Consider the following 19,956-nt stretch of genomic DNA (forward strand, 5'->3'; position numbering starts at 1 on the left):
CCCACGTGAGCAGAAGGCTCCGTGAAGCCGCAGGAGTCGAGTTCAGGTGACTCAAGGGTCCGCTGTGCCTCAGTCACCTGTGCCTCCAGCCCCAGTACAGCCGGGGTACCGCAGGACATGAGATCGGACGGAAACAGGACTTGTTGGTAGTATGAGGGCCCGTTCCGTCTGTTTACAGGAGGGCCATGCTGGTGCCGTCGAGCTTTGTGGTCCTCCACAGTTTGCCACGCGACTGAACATCACCGGCTTTTCGGAGACCTTCCGTCAGGATGAACGGATTCCGCCGTGCAGGATTGGCCACGGGGGTCACGTCGAAGGAAACCGCCTGTAATCATGTGACACACGGAGGGTGCGATTGAGTTTTTTGTGTTTCATTTTCACCGTAGTGTCTTTTTCACCATGTTTGACCCCGAACGCATGGTGAACCCCGTGCCGGGTTTTCAAGATCGGACATAAAGTCGACATTTGCAGAGCGAGCGATCCTTCGGTGACACTATGCCGTTCATGACACTTCCTACCAAATCCACACAAGTGATGAAACACACACATCATCTGAAACCGCTTGTCCCATACGGGGTCGCGGGGAGTCGGAGCCGAACCCGGCAACACAGGGCATAAGGCCGGGGGGGGGATGACACACCCAGGACGGGACGCCACTCTGTCGCAAGGCACCCCAAGCGGGACTCGAACCCCAGACCCACCGGAGAGCAGGACCCGGTCAAACCTACTGCACTACTGCACCACTGCACCCCCCTTGATGATGAAATATCTTTACATTATTGTTAAAACGTTTCAAGCAGGTAAATCAGTTGTGGTAATGAAATAAAGTGACTTTCAACAACTGCTGTTCCCACAAAAGCGTCCCAGCGCTGCTCTGCTGTTCCAGTTCTAGGCGGAATATTAATGAAAATAATGCGGGGTATCGTCCGGGAGTCAGTCCTCCACCGTCTGCTCATCCGACCTTCGGGCACGTGCGCGTGCCCCGTGACTGGGTAAATCAGGGTAAATGGCTCAGTGTACCGACACCTTGCTGTAAGTCGCTTTGGACAATAAACGCACGTTGCCGTGCCGCTCTTCTGACGCACACGTCTCTGAGAAGAGCACGCTTGGCCGCAGAACTTGCCCGGGCGACTCCTGCGCGCACAAAGAGCGAAGCTCCACAAAGAGGAAGTCAACTGTGAAGCCTGTCCTTGTAAACGAGGAACAATGGAGCCAAAATCCCCCGCCCTCGCAGGGTAAGGTGTGAGGGTTACACAGGGCTGCTCTGTCTCGCAGTTGTTTACCGCACACCCCCGCCGTGGCCCTCGGACCCGACCCTCTCCCCAGCTTCCCCCACAAAGCCCCCATTGTCCGCGCCGTGTCCCCGCTGATGCTGCCAATCTGGGGCCGCTGCAGCTGCTCTCAAATGTCTGGATTCCCTTCTACAAACACCGGTTGCGTGGAGGTGCGGGGTGGGGGGTGGGGTGGCTGGGGGGACGGGGAATGAGGGGCACTGGAGTGCGAAACGAGCTTCTCGCGCAGCCATAGCCCCCCGGGCCGCCCCCCCCGCGTCAGCCGGCCGTGCCCCGGCTCCGCTGCGCACGCCCAGCCCCCGCTCTCAAAACAAACCCCCACATGGCGAAAGCCCGCACCCTTCCCAGGCAAACACACCCGTCATCTGTTTCCGCCCCGGCGGGCCGTACGGCGTTAACCCCTTCCTGGCCCCGCCTCCTGCACGTCGCACACGTATGTTTGTTCTCGCTGTGCCGTACAGCCGGCGCCGAGAGCGGCGGCCCTCGCAGCGCTCGTCCCGACGAACGTGGTAAACGCGCCCGCCGCGCACGGCCCCCTGTCATTTAGTACCCGGAGGGGGTCAGTCCCTTAGGAAATGTTTCTTCAATCATGTCGAATAGTTTGTGCTGACTTTGATTTAGCCGAATAATTTTGCTCGGGTTTCTCAGACCAGCCTCAAGGGTTCAACGACAAGTAGACTTTGTGGGAATGATTCCACAGCAAATATGACCCCCATGTTCTTACTTCACTATACTTTTATTATCATTATTATTATTATTATTATTGGTAATATGGAGGGTAGCGCACTTGCCTTTGGACTAGAGCGGCAGAGAGCTGAATGTTGTCTTTCTGTGGTATCCTTGATCAAGGCATTTACAACCTGAATTGACACAGTAAAAATTACCCAGCTGTATAGATGGCTAAAACAGCGTAAAGCCTTTAAAGCAATACATTGCTATTGCTCAGTCTTATCTTGAGGACTTGGTCATCACACATGTAATTACGTGTCTCTCATACACTCTGCAGAAACATGTCCACATTATGGCACTTGATTAATCGTGAGAAACTTTGCTTCATTTTAACTTCATCTTTTTACATTTATTAATTTCTTTTTCAGTCTCGCTGGGGGGGGTTTCGGCTCCTTGGGTCCTTTTCCGTCGTTGCTTCGCTAGTGCTGCAATAAAACCAGCCTCACGCTGCCCTGCCGCAAGGGTTTCCTTATATGGTGGTGCTGAAGGTGTGGAGTGATTGAGTTACCTGCCCCCACCCCCACCCCAACCCCCCACACCGTGCGGCTGCAGAACAGCCATTCGTCAGGGTCACGTCTGACACACACATACACACGGACCCCACCCTGAGCGCCACTCCCCTTGTTAACTTTGGAATCTCACAGGGAACATGCATACACACCCTGGGTAACATTCACATATTTACCTGACATCTTTGTCCAAAACAAGTTACAAAGTGAAAGAAGTTTGTACGCTAAGGTGCTTTCCATCATTCACCCCTTAGTATAGCGGGTTCATTTTCACTCTGTTGGTACAGGGCGAGTACCTTGGTCAAGGGTGGCTACAGCTGGAGATGGCGTTCAGATCCTGGTTGCTCTACTGGAAGGTAAAGTTCTAACCACCACGCCCCCACTGCCTCTGTATCACAGCCTGACTCAGAGTAACAGTGTGGGCATGGTCAGAGGGCATCATACCCCAAATACCATCTCAGACCCCCCCCCCCGAAACCCTGCTCAATAAAATAAACGACCTGTAGGTTTACATCTCATCTTCCGGGTCTTGAATCTTATGGAATCATCAGCAGGACGGAAAGTGACCGAGGAGGAAGGGTCATCACCGGACGCTTCGACTGTCTGCTGGCGTGTGTGCAGCGATAACACAGCTGAAGGTCGCAATGATAACACCCTAGTCAGCAGAAAGGGTCGGTAAAACATACAGGCCAAGCAAACAGCTAATCGTGCAGAATCCGCAGAGGTTTGTGGGCTCGTGTCCTGGAGGGCGGCCAGAGGGTGCTTCCACTCAGCTTCTCATTGGCTGAGCTGCCCTAATTATGTAACTGACACGTAATGTGTAAAATTTGTCCCAAATGGGAGAAGAGCGCAGGCAATGAAGGAAGCTGTAAAACACGTAAAAACACGAAGAAGTCAGATATAAACAGCAACATCTCACAGGAAAAGTGGAATCCAAACAGAGCCACGTTCCTGCGCTCACCGTGAAGCGCTTGTGTACGTCACGCCTGGAGCGGCACCCGCTTTCCGTAACGTGAGGGTGCACAGCACTTGCATCACTTAGCGAATGGGCTTTGACCTGGATATTCGCGTGTGTGTGTGTGTGCGTGCGTGCGTGCGCGCACGTGTGTTTGTTTGTCTATTTTCACAGACCATGGCACACCAGCAGGCTCATGGCAGCCATTCTGAGTTGCTGCTCCCCATTTTTGGGCTCTTAAGGACAGGAAGCTGTACACAGGGCTGATGCCGCTGCCATTCCACCCAAGGGCTCTGTAGTTAAAGTAGCGGAGGCCGAGCCTCTTGGGGGCCGAGCTGCCGGAGGTGGAACGGAGAAGGGATTAGCTTTGGACGTTAGCTAGACGGCCTTGTTTTTGTACCGCGGCTCACCGCGAGCCGTGGGGGGTTCTCGGTAACATGCACAAAAAGAGGGCCTGACCAACAATGGCAGGGACCGGCCACTCCCCCGGGCCCCACGCCACGGCCCCCTCGTTTCCCGCACGCCGCCACGGGAGCCAGGAAGTGTCGGTGGCACTTGGAAACATCTGCAGCTCCGACCGCACTTCCTCTTTCATGCTGCTACGTCTCCCTACCCCCTCACCCCCTCTGCTGCCATTGGCCGAGGAGAGCAGGACGTCACAGCAGAGCAGCCAATCAGAGCTTGTTGTCAGGCGAAAACACTGGACCATGTGATCGGAGCAGCTGGTGTACTTTCCTAAACTGTGGTTTGCGCAAGTTTGTTATGCCCGGTGTGTGTGTGTGTGTGTGTGTGTGTGTGTGTGTGTGTGTGTGTGTGTGTGTGTGTGTGTGTGTGTCTGTCTGTCAAAGCGAGGCCACAGGAGATTTGTTTTGTTTTAGTGCAACATACAAAGCAAACAACCCTAAAAATATAAAGACCGAAACACGAGGCACGGTTGAACTTGAGCCTATTGGTCACATGACTCTCTTTAGACATAAAGAACCTTTGCTTGTCAAACTATTCTTACTCGTAAAACTGTTCTTAGTACAGTCATATCGGGAGCACAAAACTTACCGTGTGAGGTTTGGGCAATAACTTACACTCATTTAGCTCTATACAGGAGGGTCATTTTTGCTGTTTTTGGGGGGTAAGAGTACTTTGAGCAAGGGTGCTGCAGCAGGAAGTTGGATTCGAACCCAGATCCTTGAACTGCAAGGCAACGGCTGTAGCTTCTCCACCACCCAATACTTTGGCAGCGCTGTGGCTGCTCTAGCTGAGAAATATTATATGTGGTGTGTGGCGTCACGGAAACAAGTCCAGGACAATTAACCGCAATTTTACATGTCCCTGTCCATTCTGTCTCACGTCTGTGGTGATCGATTTACCACATTGACTCTGGTCACGCTCTTTACTAAGTCCTTCAGACTAAGAAGTACTCAAAGAATTGGGAGGGATTCAGACAACTAACCGGCTGGTTAGAGGCTCGGTGCCCAGTCACCGTACTCAAAACATGGTACGGCAGTGTCCCCTGGTTTCCCGGTCACTTTAGGACAGAGCTGTGCCCCGTGGTCCAGCAGTGTCCCCCAGCGCTCCATCTCCTGGGCTGAATCCCTCAGCCTGCGTTGCATTATCCGTCCTTCTGCTCATCAGATGGACTCCGTTTCCTGGTAACTGCCTGTGAAGTCTGTTAGCTCACGTTGGTTAATTTTTGCTTGGCCTGTTTTGCTCCATCCACTCCCCACATTTCATTGCAATGTGTGTGTGTGTGCCGGGTATTCAACCCTAGAGCGCCATCCCGCGATCAGTTGTGGTACTGCTCTTTAAAAATGTTCATTGGCCACTTCTCGGGATTGGGGTACAAGGTTATCTTTTACCTTGAGGCATCTCAATATACTCTATCTATGACGAAGCAGTGGAGACGGTTAAACCATAACCAAGGGTCCTGACACCCAAAAGGTTAACACTGTTCTGTTTTTTCATGTTTACCAATTTTAGCCCAGAATGAAACGTGGCTGTGAGCTGAAGGCAAGAGAACACGTGGAGCTGGGTCAGGAAGCGATGTCAGCCTTCAAATACAGCAGGAAAAACGATGTGGAGAACAAGTAGCACTTGGCATGGATGTCCCGGTTGTCCTGCAGGCTGCTGCTGTGCCCTTCTTGGACTCCCATTGCACTCAATGTGTCACTTGCTGAGCCAGGCTGCCGTCAGCACTCCGTGTCCTCAGAGCTCCGCACTCACACCTGCAGCCTGGCAGCAAGCTTCGGTCACATGGTCAATATTGAGGTCCAGAGCATAAATGGCCTGGACGCACAGTCTGCCAATAAAATGCGCACATAAAGACCAAGAAACAAACACGGTTATGGTTACATGACATCCCCTTTCTTTGAGAAATCAGCGCAGGCCTTTACATTTACATTTACTTTTACATTTATTCATTTAGCAGACGCTTTTGTCAAAAGCGATGTAGATCTCAGCAAAAGACATAGCTTTAAGACACATATTTACACACACACATTTTCAGAACCGCTTGTCCCATACGGGGAACTGGAGCCAACCCGGTAACACAGGGCGTAAGGCCGGAAGGGGAGGGGACACACCCAGGACGGGACGCCAGTCCATCGCAAGGCACCCCAAGCAGGACTTGAATCCCAGACCCACCAGACAGCAGGACTGTGGTCCAACCCCCTGTACCACTGCACCCCCTCACATATTTACACTGATGTCTAAATGACATATTCAAACGCAATGAAACACAGCACTAAATATAATCTGGCCCATGCACTGCATTTAATGAACTGACACTTCAGACTGCAGTACAGACAGATGCAGCAAATGAATAAAATGGTCTTTAATTTCACTCAGTAACAGAATGGACAAGACAGAGTCTATTAATGAATTTTCTAGAACCCTGTTTACGAAATAGAAAAGTCACCGATAAAATAACTATCGTTCTTATATTGACACGGTTATGTCAGCAATACAGCTTTGCTGTTGTCATGGCAACAGGCTTCCTCAAGTCCTTGACAGGAAAGACTGATTTTTTTTTCCCCCACACAGAATATAATGTACACACAGTGGCTTTGCTGAATCGAGCACAGCGCTGCAGGAGATCCAGGGTTCCAGTCACAGTTGAAAAATCTACTGGGACCTTCTTGGTTCTTCCCCTAAAGGCCCGCGCTCACTGCCCATCTGAGTTTCTACATGCAGGAAGATCAGACGCACAGGACTCCCTGTGCTGCACATGACTCGAAAGAGCTGGAATCACATCGTGATTTTCCAAGGAAGTTGAGCTTTCGGTGATATGAGACCACCACAAGTGCTCATGACATCAGTGGAATGTGTCTGACATCATCAAAACAGTGCATTGCATCATCAGAATTGCATGTGATGTCATCAGAATCACATGCAGTGTCACTGTGAGCATGTGTGGTGTCATCGAAACCGACACAAACTCCTATTTATATGAATTATGTCACACAGTATTAGGGTTGGAAGAGCTGTTACTTAAAAATGAAGATCCTATGACTGTGGTCACTTTTTGATCCAGTTTGTGTAGCACAAATGAACACATTTCCAAGCTGAGTCTTGGAGGTGGTGCAGCAAGAGGTGCAATCACATTGTGAGAAGAAGCAACAAAACACTGGACAGGAGAGTCAGGGACCCCTCAGTTACTGCACAGGCTCCACCAGTGTAGTTAAGTCGTGGCAGTGAGGTGGTCCAGGGCATCGTCTCTTTTGAAGATGACGGGGTGCTCTTATTCTCCGTGGCTGGGCTCTGGGTGGTAGACCTGGGGGAGGATGTGGGCTGGCTGGTGGAGATCAGCTTCTCTGCGGTTGCTGCAAGAAACAAGTCAGAAGAGGTGGGTGGCAACACAAAGGATAAGGGACTATGTAAACCTCTGACTCCAGCCCCTCAGCACCCTGCCAATCAAAAATGTGTACATCAACTACATTGATGGTGCACTGCATGTATTGGACACACTAGCTTTGCTGTCCAGGCAAGGTGTGTCCCCGTTATGTCCTTGACAGGTGCCAGACTTTGCTCTGATTTGTGTGGATCATTGGAAAATGTCAATTCATCACAGCAGAATTGGACATCATCTGGGCAAATACTTGGAATTTTTATGTTTCAGTTGAGAAGTGCGGTGAAGATGATGCTTCATTCGACACCTGAGGCTCAACCTGAGATCCTGTTTGTGACCCACTGACTTTGGAAAGGCATAACCATCTTACCACAAAGTTTGTCTTTGCACGACATGCCTGCTGGACAGAGGTAACATGGCTCACCACTGGTGTAGGGCAGTTTTCCTTTGAAATTGCCCCTAGAAGCACAAAACAGAGAAGTGGCCATTGAGCCATCAGTTGCACCAGTGACTTCCCACAGCTCAGAGATTCACACACCTGGACAACAGAAGCTCTTGTCTTGTACCTACAAGAGGGAAAGTATGAGAGGTTAGTCCATGCATTAATCCAGGTAATCCTGCTGACCTGCACAGGAAGAAGGTAAGAAGTACTGGAGCTCTCAAAGCAGATACTGCAAAGCGTTTTGCTACCAGTACTTGGTGCTTAGGCAGAGGCATCACTGGTTTGGCCAGAGTTGGTACAGCTTCACCAGGATCATGGTTTATCTTCACCTAAGTGCTTCAACCTCAGCACAGCAGTGAAGAGCAAGCTTAGCTAGTTCAGTAGGAAAAGCATGGGTCTCTTCATTTTAGCATCATGGATTCAAGCCCCATGTTGGGTGAGTGTGGATTTGCTGGTACAAGCCTTACTGCCGCTCAGTGTCAGGTGGGCTCTCTTTGAAACCTGCGTGAAGCAAGGTTCTCTCGTCTGTGTCAACTCTGTATTCACAAAGTTCATTAAACTCCTCCTGATGTTGACGCAAACTAGCACAGTTGCTATCAACATGGTGCCCCCGGGCAGCCTGGGAGCACCAGGCTGGCTAGGGTTGGGCATACCAACTCGGGTCGATCACGGAGCAGGTGAAAGCCCTTTGGCGAGCACTCCGTGGGTCACCCCCGTGAGTAGCCGCTGTGGTGCTGCTGAGGTGAGACGGTAAGGCATGGTATTTCCCTTACGCAAAGTTCCTTTTTGCCGCAAAGTGTTGTTCGAGGCACTCTCACTCTTTTGTGATAGCTGCCTTGTGCGGGAAAGAAACAATCTCTATCCAGTAAATGCTGTAAGGGAGTGTTAGGATTTTAGAACTGCTGGTTCCTGTAAAGGGGCATGTGGTGGAACAGGGGTGCAGTGGGTTAGACCGGGTCCTGCTCTCTGCTGGGTCTGGGGTTTGAGTCCTGCTTGGGGTGTCTTGCAGAGGAGCGGTGTCCCGTCCTCAGTGTGTCCCCTCCCCCTCTAGCCTTATGCCCTGTGCTGCCAGGTTGGGCTCTGGCTCCCCATGACCCTGTATGGGACAAGTGGTTTCAGAAAGTGTGTGTAGTTTCTGCAAAATTGACCTGGGAAGCACAAGCTGCAGTCAGAAAGGTAAGTAAGCATAATGACTGAGGGTAGGCAGAAAGATGACATGCTCAATTTCAGTGTGTGCTGCTTCCTAATTTTTCTTGCTCTAGATTGACTAACTTGGTGGGTAGGGTGTAAGACCCCTAACCTCAGGGTTGTGCGTTCTAGTCCTGCACTGACTGTGTGTTTACCAGAGCACACCTGTCTTACCCCTGGTCTGCAGCAGGAGGGCTTTCTGCAAGACTGGTACGCAGCAAGGATTTCTTGTCTGTGTTGCCACTGACCTCCCAAGGTTTGTGGAGCTCTTCCTGATGTTCTCTAAAGCTAGTACAAGCTGCTGCTCCAGGGCCTACCCTACTCCAACGATGCTCTTTGGAGGATAGCGAAAAGAGCTGTGATGTCACCCTCTGATCGGGAGTCAGGTGCGCTGCTCCTGCTCCAGTCGGAAGGAAAAAAACATGTAGGAGGGTGGCAGCCTTCTACTGGCTTGACCCAGTAAATGAAGGAATGTGTGGTTATGCTTGTGACCCTGTTGACTTCAGGAAATGAACCTCAGGGCCAAAAGATCAAAATAGAGATTGCCCCTCCGTGGCTTGTTGGTCTAGGGGTATGATTTTCATTTTGGGTGCGAGAGGTCCTGGGTTCAAATCCCGGACGAGCCCTGTGGCCTACTGGCATAGCGTTGCCCCTTCTGCCTTCATGTGTTGGATGAGGACTTGCCTACTCTCATTTTCCAAATGAGGGAATGCCTCTACCTGTCAGGTCATTGCCAGAACCTGTGCGTTTTCAGCAAGTACCTCACCATCCAAAGAGGGAAAGAAGAACAATCCTGTCCTGGCTGGATGTTGGAATTTGCGTAATAACACGTTTGAGTACCCTTGTTGTGCTGCCACTTTAAGATCAGACAGAAGGCTGTTAATCGAATGAAGGAGCCATTGCTGAAGGTTTGCGACTGCTCTTTCTGTGTCACCAAATGGCCCAATTCAATTCAATTTATTTCTATAGAGCGCTCTTCTCACGCAGTGACACAGAGCACTTTAACAAAGGCATAAAGCAAGAAAAACAGATACAAACGATGAAGACAGTCGACTAATGGCTACTATAATGAAGAACTTATTATAGAGCTATAAGTATACCTGCTGGCTACCGGGGAAAGGAACAAAAACTCCCAACTGAAGGCTGAGGGAGAAAAAACCCTCGGGGGGTCTACAGGCCAGTGGTTGCCCACCCCTCCTGGGCATTCTAGAAAGTAACAATTTGTAAGCCAATGTGTAACAAGTAATAATGATAATGTTGGTAAACGGCATCTTGGATCCCCAGCTCGGCATGGATCAGTCCACTGAGGGGAAAGTGGTATGTGTTTTCTAAGGGCCGAACCGCATCATGTAACACTGTAGAAGAAAGGGCTTGTTCGTCTAGGGGCATGAGTATTGCTTTGGGTGCGAGAGGTCCTGGGTTCAAATTGTTGACGAGCCCTACAGCTGCCACCAGTTTTGCACATGGGCCAGAATCAAAATCATGAAGCCATCTGCTACCAGCAGTAGGCACTCAGGCAGAGGCATTACTGGAATGGCACTGTGGTTTATCCGTCTAGCTCACCTAACTGTTTAAACCTTGGCAGAGGTGGGGTGCATGTACCTGGCTAGCTTAGTCGGTACTGCATGCGACTCTTAATCCTATGATTGTGGGTTTAAGTCCCACGTTAAGCAAGTAGACAGCTTGATTTCCAAATGATGTACTTTTCTACCAGAGCCCTTCGAACAACCGGATGAAGTGCAACTTTTTCTCTTTGTCACCCGGCAGCCTGCTAAAATTTGCCGCATTTCTTCTCACGTTGACGAAAGCCACCAGGAGCAGAAGCTGCTCTTTCCGCACCTCGGCTCGCGACCTCCCCACAAGAAAACGTTTTGGGGAATTGCAGAAAGATCCGTAGAAGCGCGGAGGTCTTGAACGTGTCCCGCCAGTTCCCTTTGCCGGAGGTGTTCTTCAAAGCGGGCTGGCTGACCAAGAACGTTAACCGGGTGGGATTGCGAGGAGGAGGAGGGGAGCCCGTGGGAGCCAAAGCAGGGCGAGTAGCTGTGACTGAGTGGTTAAGGCAATGGATTCGAAATTGATAGACGTCTCCTCGTATGCGTTCGAATTCTGCCGACCGCACTCCGCCTTGGTGGCTGTGTGCTATAGTCCCTCATCTCCTATTCTCTTCTTGCACTCGTAGTTCATGCACAGAGAAAAAAGCTACCGTGCAACTGCACTGTTTTCCTTCTTCCACCTGTATGTCTTGAAAAGTTATGACGTGTACACAGATAGCTGCAGCAATGCACAAGTCCCTCTCGGGAGGCCAGTCCAGGGCAGAGCAGGTAAAATACAGCAATTATCACCTTGTGAGAACTGGTTGCAGCCCTAAAATTCAATTACCATTTAACTGCAAAACTAAGAAAAATATAATTAAAAACATAATGTACTGTACTTGATGTATCTGATGAACATATGAACTGTGAACATGAGGGTAATATAAGGTGTGTCTGTGTATGTGTGTGTGCGAGATACACATGAGCTGAGCCAAAATGCACCCACAAGAGGAAGAGATGAAAACCAGCAAACTGGGAACCTCCGATCTGCTCCTACAGCGTGCAGAATTGGGCCGTGGCGCTCGAGCGAGCAGCGTGCAGAAAGGTGCTTTTCTGAAGAGTGACACTTACGGTGGATAGTAGTTACAGATGAACAGGTTGGCGTTCTCGAACTGAAGACCCGTCATCTTGGCACACAGGTGAGACGCACAGCCGACGGCATACGAGTCCGCCCACACCACCTGGGACAGGTATCACTTCGAAATCAGTCGCCAAGCAGTGGGTCATCATCACAACAGCACAAATTCTAACACAACAGCCCTAATTATATAATTAAATAAATAATATAATATTTTCTCTTAAAGTATTGGAAGTAGTGCTCTCTGTTAATTATAAAGTATTAGAAATAGTGCTTTGTACTTAACAGAAGGTTCTACTTTCTACCTTTGTCAAGGGTATTTACCCTGTTCGCTGCAGCAGGCTGTCCAATGTAACACGGTAAGTTGCCCCAGAAAAAGGTGTAAACTAAACCAAGGTTAGTAATAAAATTAAGCGCTTTGTAAAAAAAAAGTTATCAGCTGAGTAGTAAATATCAGACTGGTTTATTTCCATGGACAGGATTTGGGCACATCTGCGCAGGGAATCTTATGAACAAATCGTGACGTGAAGAATAACTCTTGTTTTAGTTCTGACAAGAGGCTGTTCGATACCAATATTGATATCGCTAATATTTACATTTACTCAGCCAGATGATGCATTTCTCCAAAGCACTTATTTATCCGTTTACTGTAAACGACAGAATGATTTTTACTGGAGTAACCTGGGGTACTGCCCCAGTTGGGATTCAAGCCTGGGACCTTTACATCCATGGGTGGTGGCTCGAAGCACTACGCCCCCTGTTGCCCCTGCTGCAGCAAAGGTCAGCGGGTCTGCCTCTTGATGCAGCAGGAGAATGGGAGCGCGGTCATCGTACCGTAGTTTAAAGTGTCACATGTGGTGTGTCACTCTCCTGCCCCCTCCCCCCAATTGCGTTGTTCTGCACACACCTGTGTGTAGTGTCCACACATCTTGTCTTCTTGGCAATGGTTGTTCTTGTAGGTGTAGTCCAGGTGCTCCTCATACCAGTCGGTCACAGCGTTGCTGACATTGAGGCGTCCGTTGGTGATGAACAGGTTCTCTCCTATGTCCACCAGCTCTGGGTTGTGATCCCACACGCATTTGGTGCTGTAGGCCACCGCTATGGCTGCGAGGGACTCGTTCCAGTGCTGCGATTCAGAGGTGAGGGAAAGGGTCATGTCTGTACCTGCTTCACCATCAGCTGCTCTCAGAGCTCTTTACTGATCTCACAGTTCTGACATACAGTACATTCCGCTGGATATTACACTACACAGAAAGTACTGTAGTAAAAGTGCCAAAAGTACCGATCTTAGGGAGTTTCAATCAACCAACGAATTGCTGGAGTAACTTCTGACGCGCAGCACTGTATTAGTTTTACTGCATCACAGCTATGAGGAAATGTTCCGGCATTTGTCACAGCGGCACACTTTCGACGTTACTACACTACAGGGTGAAAATCTGATGCTTGGGACGAGTCATACGTGTAAATACAGCTGCCTCATTTACCACATTGCAGGGGCTTTCTTTGCTTCTGCCTGTCACATGCCAAAGAGTATTAGTAGAGGTGCATCTGAGCGGAATGAAAATTGTCACTTTAAAATTCTGCCCATGCGACTAATGATATACACAGAATGGCACAGATCCCACTCGCTGTGTCTAAAAATAATTATTTAATTAAGGAATATACAAGAGGAAGAATTACTGCAGCCCATAATTTAAGATGAATCAGAAGACGGTTGGAGAATTTCCTCTTCCTTCACTGTGGTGAAGCTGCTTTTCCACAAGAGGGAGACTTTGACTCAGCTCATACAGCAGGTGACTAGTTTGACAAGCTGACAAAGTCAACACAGTTATTCATGTTTAAATTATTGCGTTTTGCACCACTTTCCTCCAAAGTGATGTACAACACAGAGTAAAGAGCCAATCACCACAGATAAAGACATTTAGATACAGATACTGGATTACTGAAGCAGAGCTTGTGTGTCTGATTTCACCATGTTGCCGGTTCACATCCCTCCAGTAGCTCCTACAGAAGTGACTTTCACATAGCAAATAGAAAGATAATCATAGCAGGTGGTGTTGGACTCATTTATGGAGCTGTCAGGAGATCAGGAGAAAAGTGGCTCTCAAAGATATGGGTTCAAGACCCCTCTTTAATGGGTGAAGGATTCAGCAGCTCTGAGTGACACAGGAGGTCGTTCCACCAGATTGGGGACAAAACCAAGACATTTGATTTTGAGCCCCTGGTGAGTGGGAGCACCAAGCGGTTAGAGGTGGAGGAGCGTGGTGCTCTTGCTGGGCTGTAGCGAGTGACCAGGTCCTGTTGGTATCAGGGTGAGGATCCTTTGACTTTTCTGTAGGCCGTAACAAAAGTGTTGAACTTGACGGAGGGAGCTACAAGAAGCCAATGGAGGGGGACAGCGAGGAGAGAATGCTTTGTCGGCTCAAACACAACTTGTGTTACAGCATTTTGGATTAGCTGGAGAGGCTTGATAGCAGAAGCTGGTAAAGCAGACAGATGCAATGGTCCAGGTGGAGAATCACCATGGCCTGGACCATGAGCTGAGTAGAGTGAGATGTGACGAACGGGGGTATTGTACAAGCATTGAAGAGGAGGTGTCTGCAAGATGTGGCCATGAGCTCAATGTTCTGGGAGAAGCAGAGACTCAAGTGAGTTGTTTGAGGGAGGCACTGAATTTGAGTCTAAGACTGAATGACGATCATTCACCAAGGCAGCAATGTCAGAAAGACGTGATACCCATCACGAGGTTATGTGTGTGTCAGCGGTGGGAGGAGAAGGGAGGAACTGTGTATTGCTGGCGTAGCAGTGATAAGAGAACCAGTGAGAGGGAACGGCGGAGCCAAGGGAAGTGGTGTAAACAGAAACGAGCGAAGGGCCACGTACTGTGCCCTGTGGAACACCTGCCCACAGAGCTGGAGGGAGAGAGAGGCACCTGTGCCAAGCCACCTGGTAAGAGTCACCTGAGAGGTAAGATTTAGAGCATTTCAGTGAGGATCCTGTGACTGAAAGCTCACACAACACACCTGCTTTCTGCGATTGGTAAACACCTGATTGCGATAAATCTCGGCCCAAAGTCAAGGTCCGAAAATGGCAGGGATTAAACTGGAGGAAATGTATTCTAACCATGAACACAGTCAGGTAAAGGTCCAAGCAGCATCAACACAAACTGCACAAACACAAAAGAAGGATCCTGAAACGCACAGGTATTAACGCCCAAATAACAGGTATCAATCATATCCCGACTTTGTCACCTTTGGTTTCGTTGCCTCACAAATGGTACTTTGACTCATCGGAGTGACACTCTCACACAGTCCGTAGAGGGAAGGTGATAAAAATTGACTTCAATATTAGTCTTCGTCCACAAATGAGTCACTTAAACACGGATCTACGTGTCATTTATCAGGTATTACAGCTTGACTTGTATCGTGCCAGAGAAAGGAGTGTGACGTGCAGTTGTGCGGATTGTGCTCAGGTATACACTCGGTGCGCCGACTCTCTCGGGGCCGCTCTGGTACGCCACGATATCGCCAGTGTACTCATGTGTTTGCCTTTCCATCCTCTGCTTGTCACCACTATGATTAGATTCTCTAGTTGCAGAATGTGTCACACAGCCTTCGCCTTCCTCAAACCAGTCCATACACACTACCACAGTGTTCGAGATGGGCCCAGAACCAATTGGAATTTTCCCCACAAGCTGTAACAAGTCCATTTTCAGGGCTACTTAAGCGGCACGAGTTGGAATGTGATATGCGCTTATCGCACCTGAGGGAACACGGGCATTGAAATGTTGGACCCTCAGAGTGATAGTAAAGTCCGTGAGCGCAGAGCTCTACGGTTCACTCAACATGAAAATTCCTTCGTTGATCCTCAGACTGATCAGAACGCAGGTTCTTACATGTACATGTATTCATTTATCAGACACTTTTCTCCGAAGTGATGAACATCTCATAGAAAATACAATGTGTTCATTACATCAGCAGAAAGAGACGCTTAGATGCAGACGTGTGATTGATTCTTAAGTGCAGTTAGTTTGTTTCTTTCCACCATATGAACCAAAAGAACCAGGTTCTTTCATTGTTTCCAGCTCAGCTGAACTCCCAGGGCTTTCTGTCCGACTGCTGACTTCGTTAGGTGGTCATGATACCTGACCCTGCAGATTCTGCGAGGTAAGGCTTTCTTGGCTGCTAATTCAGGCCGTTGGAATGTTGGAGATACCATACATACCGTCCTTGGAGCCGAGTCGCTGTGCCAGAGCTCCAGTTCACTCATATAGTGTCGTGTGTCACCTGCTGTCACTCCCATACCAAATGTAGAGCAATGCAGAACCCTGATTTCTGTCACCCCCCTGCATTCAGAAGAGGTTCTCTGATTAACGTTAAACAGGGTAAGAAGGTAGTTTATTGGTCAGAGGTCCAAAAGACCTGCGCTTGAACCTCACCTCCTGCTCCAGTATTATTGATCAAGAGACGGACCCTGAAGTGATACGGTAAAAACAGGAAGATCCTTGTGATTAACCAAAGTCCAAGTTGCTTTGAAGAAGAGGTGTTAGTAAGTGAACAAATAGAAAGTGAATGTAGATAGATGAGATGAAGAGAAGAAGCTTATGCAGGACAGGTGTCGAAAAGACTGCCATGTTCACAGTTACCATGGAAACAGCCAGAGCCACACTAAACAATACCTGACACCTTCTGATGGATTTCAGTCACTGAAACACGTGAAGGTCCTTCAGGAGGACAGATGTGCAATGCGTGTCCTGCACACAGGTGAGATTCCACAGGTTACATTTCTGACTCTTACCACCCTCAACGAGCTAATCGGAGCCCCGAAGGCAGAATATGAGAATGACCCACAACCATCATGATCTTACAAGAGCTGCTGTGCTGTCCCTCCTCATCCCCTACTCAACCTAACACTTCCTTCACAGCATCCTAATGGGCTTTTAGTAGACCAAGTCCAGGAGCTATGATTCCCTCAAACGGCTCAGAAGCCAAGATGGTGTAAATAGACCCATCAGCATCTCATGTTCATATGAAGTACACCGAAAACCTTGACGCAGTGAAGTACAGTCATCACTTGCGAACACGTCCAATTGGTGTACTGCAGGACACAGCCTACAGCGAGGTCAGTCAGCAGTCATGGACGGGACATTTCCAACTGCGGGATACCGCTGCACCAGGGAAGGCTGAAAAAGGGCTCCTTTGCTTTGAGTTCACTTCAAGCCACTGTGAGGACAGTGCTATCAACAAGAGGAGGACCTGTTCCCCAGCACTCCACCAGAGCTCATTTTCCCTGCCCAGTATTTGTGCAGCGAGTAACTCCTCCTGGGAGGCGTGGTGGTGCAGCAGGCTTGGCCAGGTCCCGCCGTGCGGTGGGTCTGGGGTACCCTACGGCGGACTGGCGTCCTGTCCGGGGTGTGTCCCCTCCCCCCTCCAGCCTTGTGCCCTGTGTTGCTGGGTTAGGCTCCGGTTTGCCACGACCCGGCTTGAGACAAGCGATTTCACACGGTGTGCGTAACTCCTCCTCGAGGAACTACTGCTAATATTTCTCACTTCCACAGTCCCTGCCAAGATGTTATGCCCTTGGATTTGGATGTGTTGCTGAAATCCTCTGAGGCACGCAGACCACAATTGTTTTCATGGCCAGTGAGTGTGACTGATAACTGCTTCAGACAGCTCCGTTGCCATGACTACCTGAAATAACGATAACAGTGGCTTCATTTCCCTCTTGTATTGCGCTCCCAACCCTTTCCAGTTGTCGGTTTTCCGGAAAATGACGAAAAAATTCATTGTAATGCAGATGCACCCAGGCGTGCGGTGCACTGGTATTTGAGTCAGTCAATACTGGCCCCCCGTGCGGTAACTGAGCCTCCCACAGAGCGTCTTCACATGCTTGGTATGCTTGTGTCCCAAATTTTCTGCGAACAATGAAAACATTCCTTTCAAATGTTATGAAAGGCTACAAAAGACACAGCCGAGTTCCTTGCGTTTATTTTCTTTAAATCCTTTCGAGGCCTCGAACAAGACATCGCCTCGTGTCAGAGAAAGAGCAGGGGCTCCGCAGCCCCGTCAAGCGAGCTCAGACTCAGTCCAAAGTCCCGCCAGTCATGTTGCGAAACTCTATGCCTGGAATTTCGTCATGTCAGAATAATGAGCAGGAGAACGGAGACCAGCCTGTAACAGGCACAGCTCTACAAAGGACTGAAACAGTATTTTGGGTATTTCTCATGTCTTGGCAAAGCTGAAGGACGAGGCTGCACACCTTCTCTTAACCTTTCCAACTGGTACCTGAGGGCATTATGAGAGACGTTGGACTAGGAAAGCAGAAAGATGGATTCAGAACAGGTGGGAGGATCATCAATACCATTGTCAATACCATTATCAATACAATGTGGCTATGAGAAGGACATCACGCTAACGTCAGTCAAGATGGAGATTGAAAAACGAGACTACAGTCAAATGTGAAGGACAATGACATCATGACGACTGGAACAGCAGGTAGCTCTAGTGTAGATGGTCAAGACATACGACTCATTGTCATTCTACCTCTTAGGATCAATAATCAATAATCAACAGAAAGGAATCCAGCAGTCGGAAAGATGAGCACTTGCTCAGCTGGAAAGATGTGGAAAAGGTCCTCGGATGCATTCATGCTTCCGCAGGAACAAAGGCAAGTGTCGTTCGGCCAGCGGAATCTCCAGTGTGACACCGTATGGGTGGAGAAGGTGGACACTGAAAAAGCAGGACAGGAGGGACATGGACCCCACTTGGACTGTGGAGCTGGAAGAGACGTTAAGGGGCACCATGGAAAATAAAGATGGACAGTGGATCAAATGAAAGCACAACTCTCACAGGAAGCTCAAATGATGACACTGAATACACATCAGCAACCTGTTGTATGTTGGGTCATTTAAAGGCAACTCCATACGCATGTTGGGGATCAAACCCAGGACCTCATACACACAAAGGACACACTGTCCCGCTGAGCTACATCTGCTGTTTGTGCCCACTGACATGAATGAAATGAATCAAAGAACCTGTGGTCCTGGAGGAAGTCCTCCCCTCCAAACCGGGCATCACGGCACCAGACCCTCAGGAGGAGGAGATCTAACACCCTGCCTGAAGAGCTCATGTTCCCAGGGCTCATGAAACATCCCCCAGCGGACGAGTCTCAGCCCATCCGACGCGGCGAAGACACCGATGTGCCTTTCTTTTCACGCGTGAAGCTCTTACCATTCGGCGCATATTTGCAGCGCTGGGCACCACCAGCGACCGGAAGCGGTTATGGAGCTCCACAATGGTGGTCTTGTTCTCCGCGGTCAGCTGGTGACCCCCGGTGACCCAGAACGCCAGCAGGCACCACAGCACGGCCGTCCACGACATGATTCTCGGCGTCTCCGTTCGGTTCAGATCCTGAGGTGTGTGACAGCGTGTGTGAGTGTGCACACTTTGAGACTCCTCCTGGCGGAGCCTTTAAGCGTGTCCAGAGAGTGGACAGGGGTTGGACACACCCCGCTCTCGCAGGGGGACGTTCAGCGTTAGCTTCAGAGCTACGTCTAATGTGTTCCAGATACGGAAAAGCTCTCTGGACTCCTTCACCCTCCGCCACACTCCTACACACCCCTTTAGCCTCCTTCTCCAGCGTACACCCACACACACCGCAGCAGGCATTTCTCGGTCAGAGGACTTAGACGCACACATGCCCAGACTCCTTGCGTGAGACAGCGTGCAAAGTCCTCTAGAGGTGCATTTCCTCCACACACACACACACACACACACTGCTGTTGCTGTCAATTGCAAGGACAGGCTGTGTGTTTTTGTGCTGGAGCTCATTTCTCTGCCCGCTGTTGTGTTTACACCAAAGTGCTCCTTGTTGTTTTGCTGCAGTGCAATGAAGCTGAAGTTCACTGTTTGTCCTGAACTCGTCTCTCCAAAAGTCCCCAAAGTCGCTCCCTGCGATTCCGTCACTTTTGCACATTTTACAGCCAACAGCGTCCACATTGAAGCTTTCCAGTTTTATTCTGCTCATGCAGTCTTAATTTATAGGACAGTATAGAACTGTTTTCGAATGTCTGCACGCATGTGTGTGTGTGCGCGCGCGCGTGCTTGTGTACAGAGACGTTCCAGACAAACAAAAGTCCTTTCATTTGTTAAGAAAACAAGAGTTGTCCTCTGACACACACACAGATAAGCCTGAGGTGATCCGCGCTGAATGGATTAAGATCTGCCCTCAGCAGTGTATATACACACACATACACACACACACACACACACGATTCTGTTAAATGTATGAATGAGGTGCCATAAAGTAAACGTTCAGTACAGTTCAGTTTC

General features: G+C 49.5%; 1 protein-coding gene and 1 non-coding gene across 4 annotated transcripts; one reads left to right on the top strand and one right to left on the bottom strand.

The window, feature by feature from the left end:
• Window positions 1-6,231: 6,231 nt before the first annotated feature.
• Window positions 6,232-19,246, bottom strand: LOC108923277 (peptidase inhibitor 16). Of its 3 annotated transcripts, none has more exons than XM_018733940.2 (5): window positions 18,856-19,246; window positions 12,534-12,752; window positions 11,620-11,729; window positions 7,751-7,785; window positions 6,232-7,300 (listed from the first exon to the last, which is right to left on the bottom strand). In XM_018733940.2, exons 1-5 carry the CDS (start codon window positions 19,003-19,005, stop codon window positions 7,077-7,079), a joined length of 738 nt encoding a protein of 245 aa, XP_018589456.1. In that variant the 5' UTR covers window positions 19,006-19,246; the 3' UTR covers window positions 6,232-7,076. The 3 variants fall into 3 exon arrangements, with proteins under 3 accessions (XP_018589456.1, XP_018589455.1, XP_018589457.1); XM_018733939.2 differs by having other exon boundaries at window positions 7,697-7,785; window positions 18,856-19,233; XM_018733941.2 differs by lacking the exon at window positions 7,751-7,785 and having other exon boundaries at window positions 7,146-7,300; window positions 18,856-19,240.
• On the top strand, window positions 9,511-9,582 carry trnap-ugg (transfer RNA proline (anticodon UGG)). Its single transcript has one exon. It is a non-coding gene; the product is annotated as a tRNA-Pro (tRNA).
• Window positions 19,247-19,956: the final 710 nt, after the last annotated feature.

Source organism: Scleropages formosus, chromosome 2 (genome assembly GCF_900964775.1).
Source record: "Scleropages formosus chromosome 2, fSclFor1.1, whole genome shotgun sequence".
In the NCBI taxonomy this organism is placed as follows: domain Eukaryota; kingdom Metazoa; phylum Chordata; class Actinopteri; order Osteoglossiformes; family Osteoglossidae; genus Scleropages; species Scleropages formosus.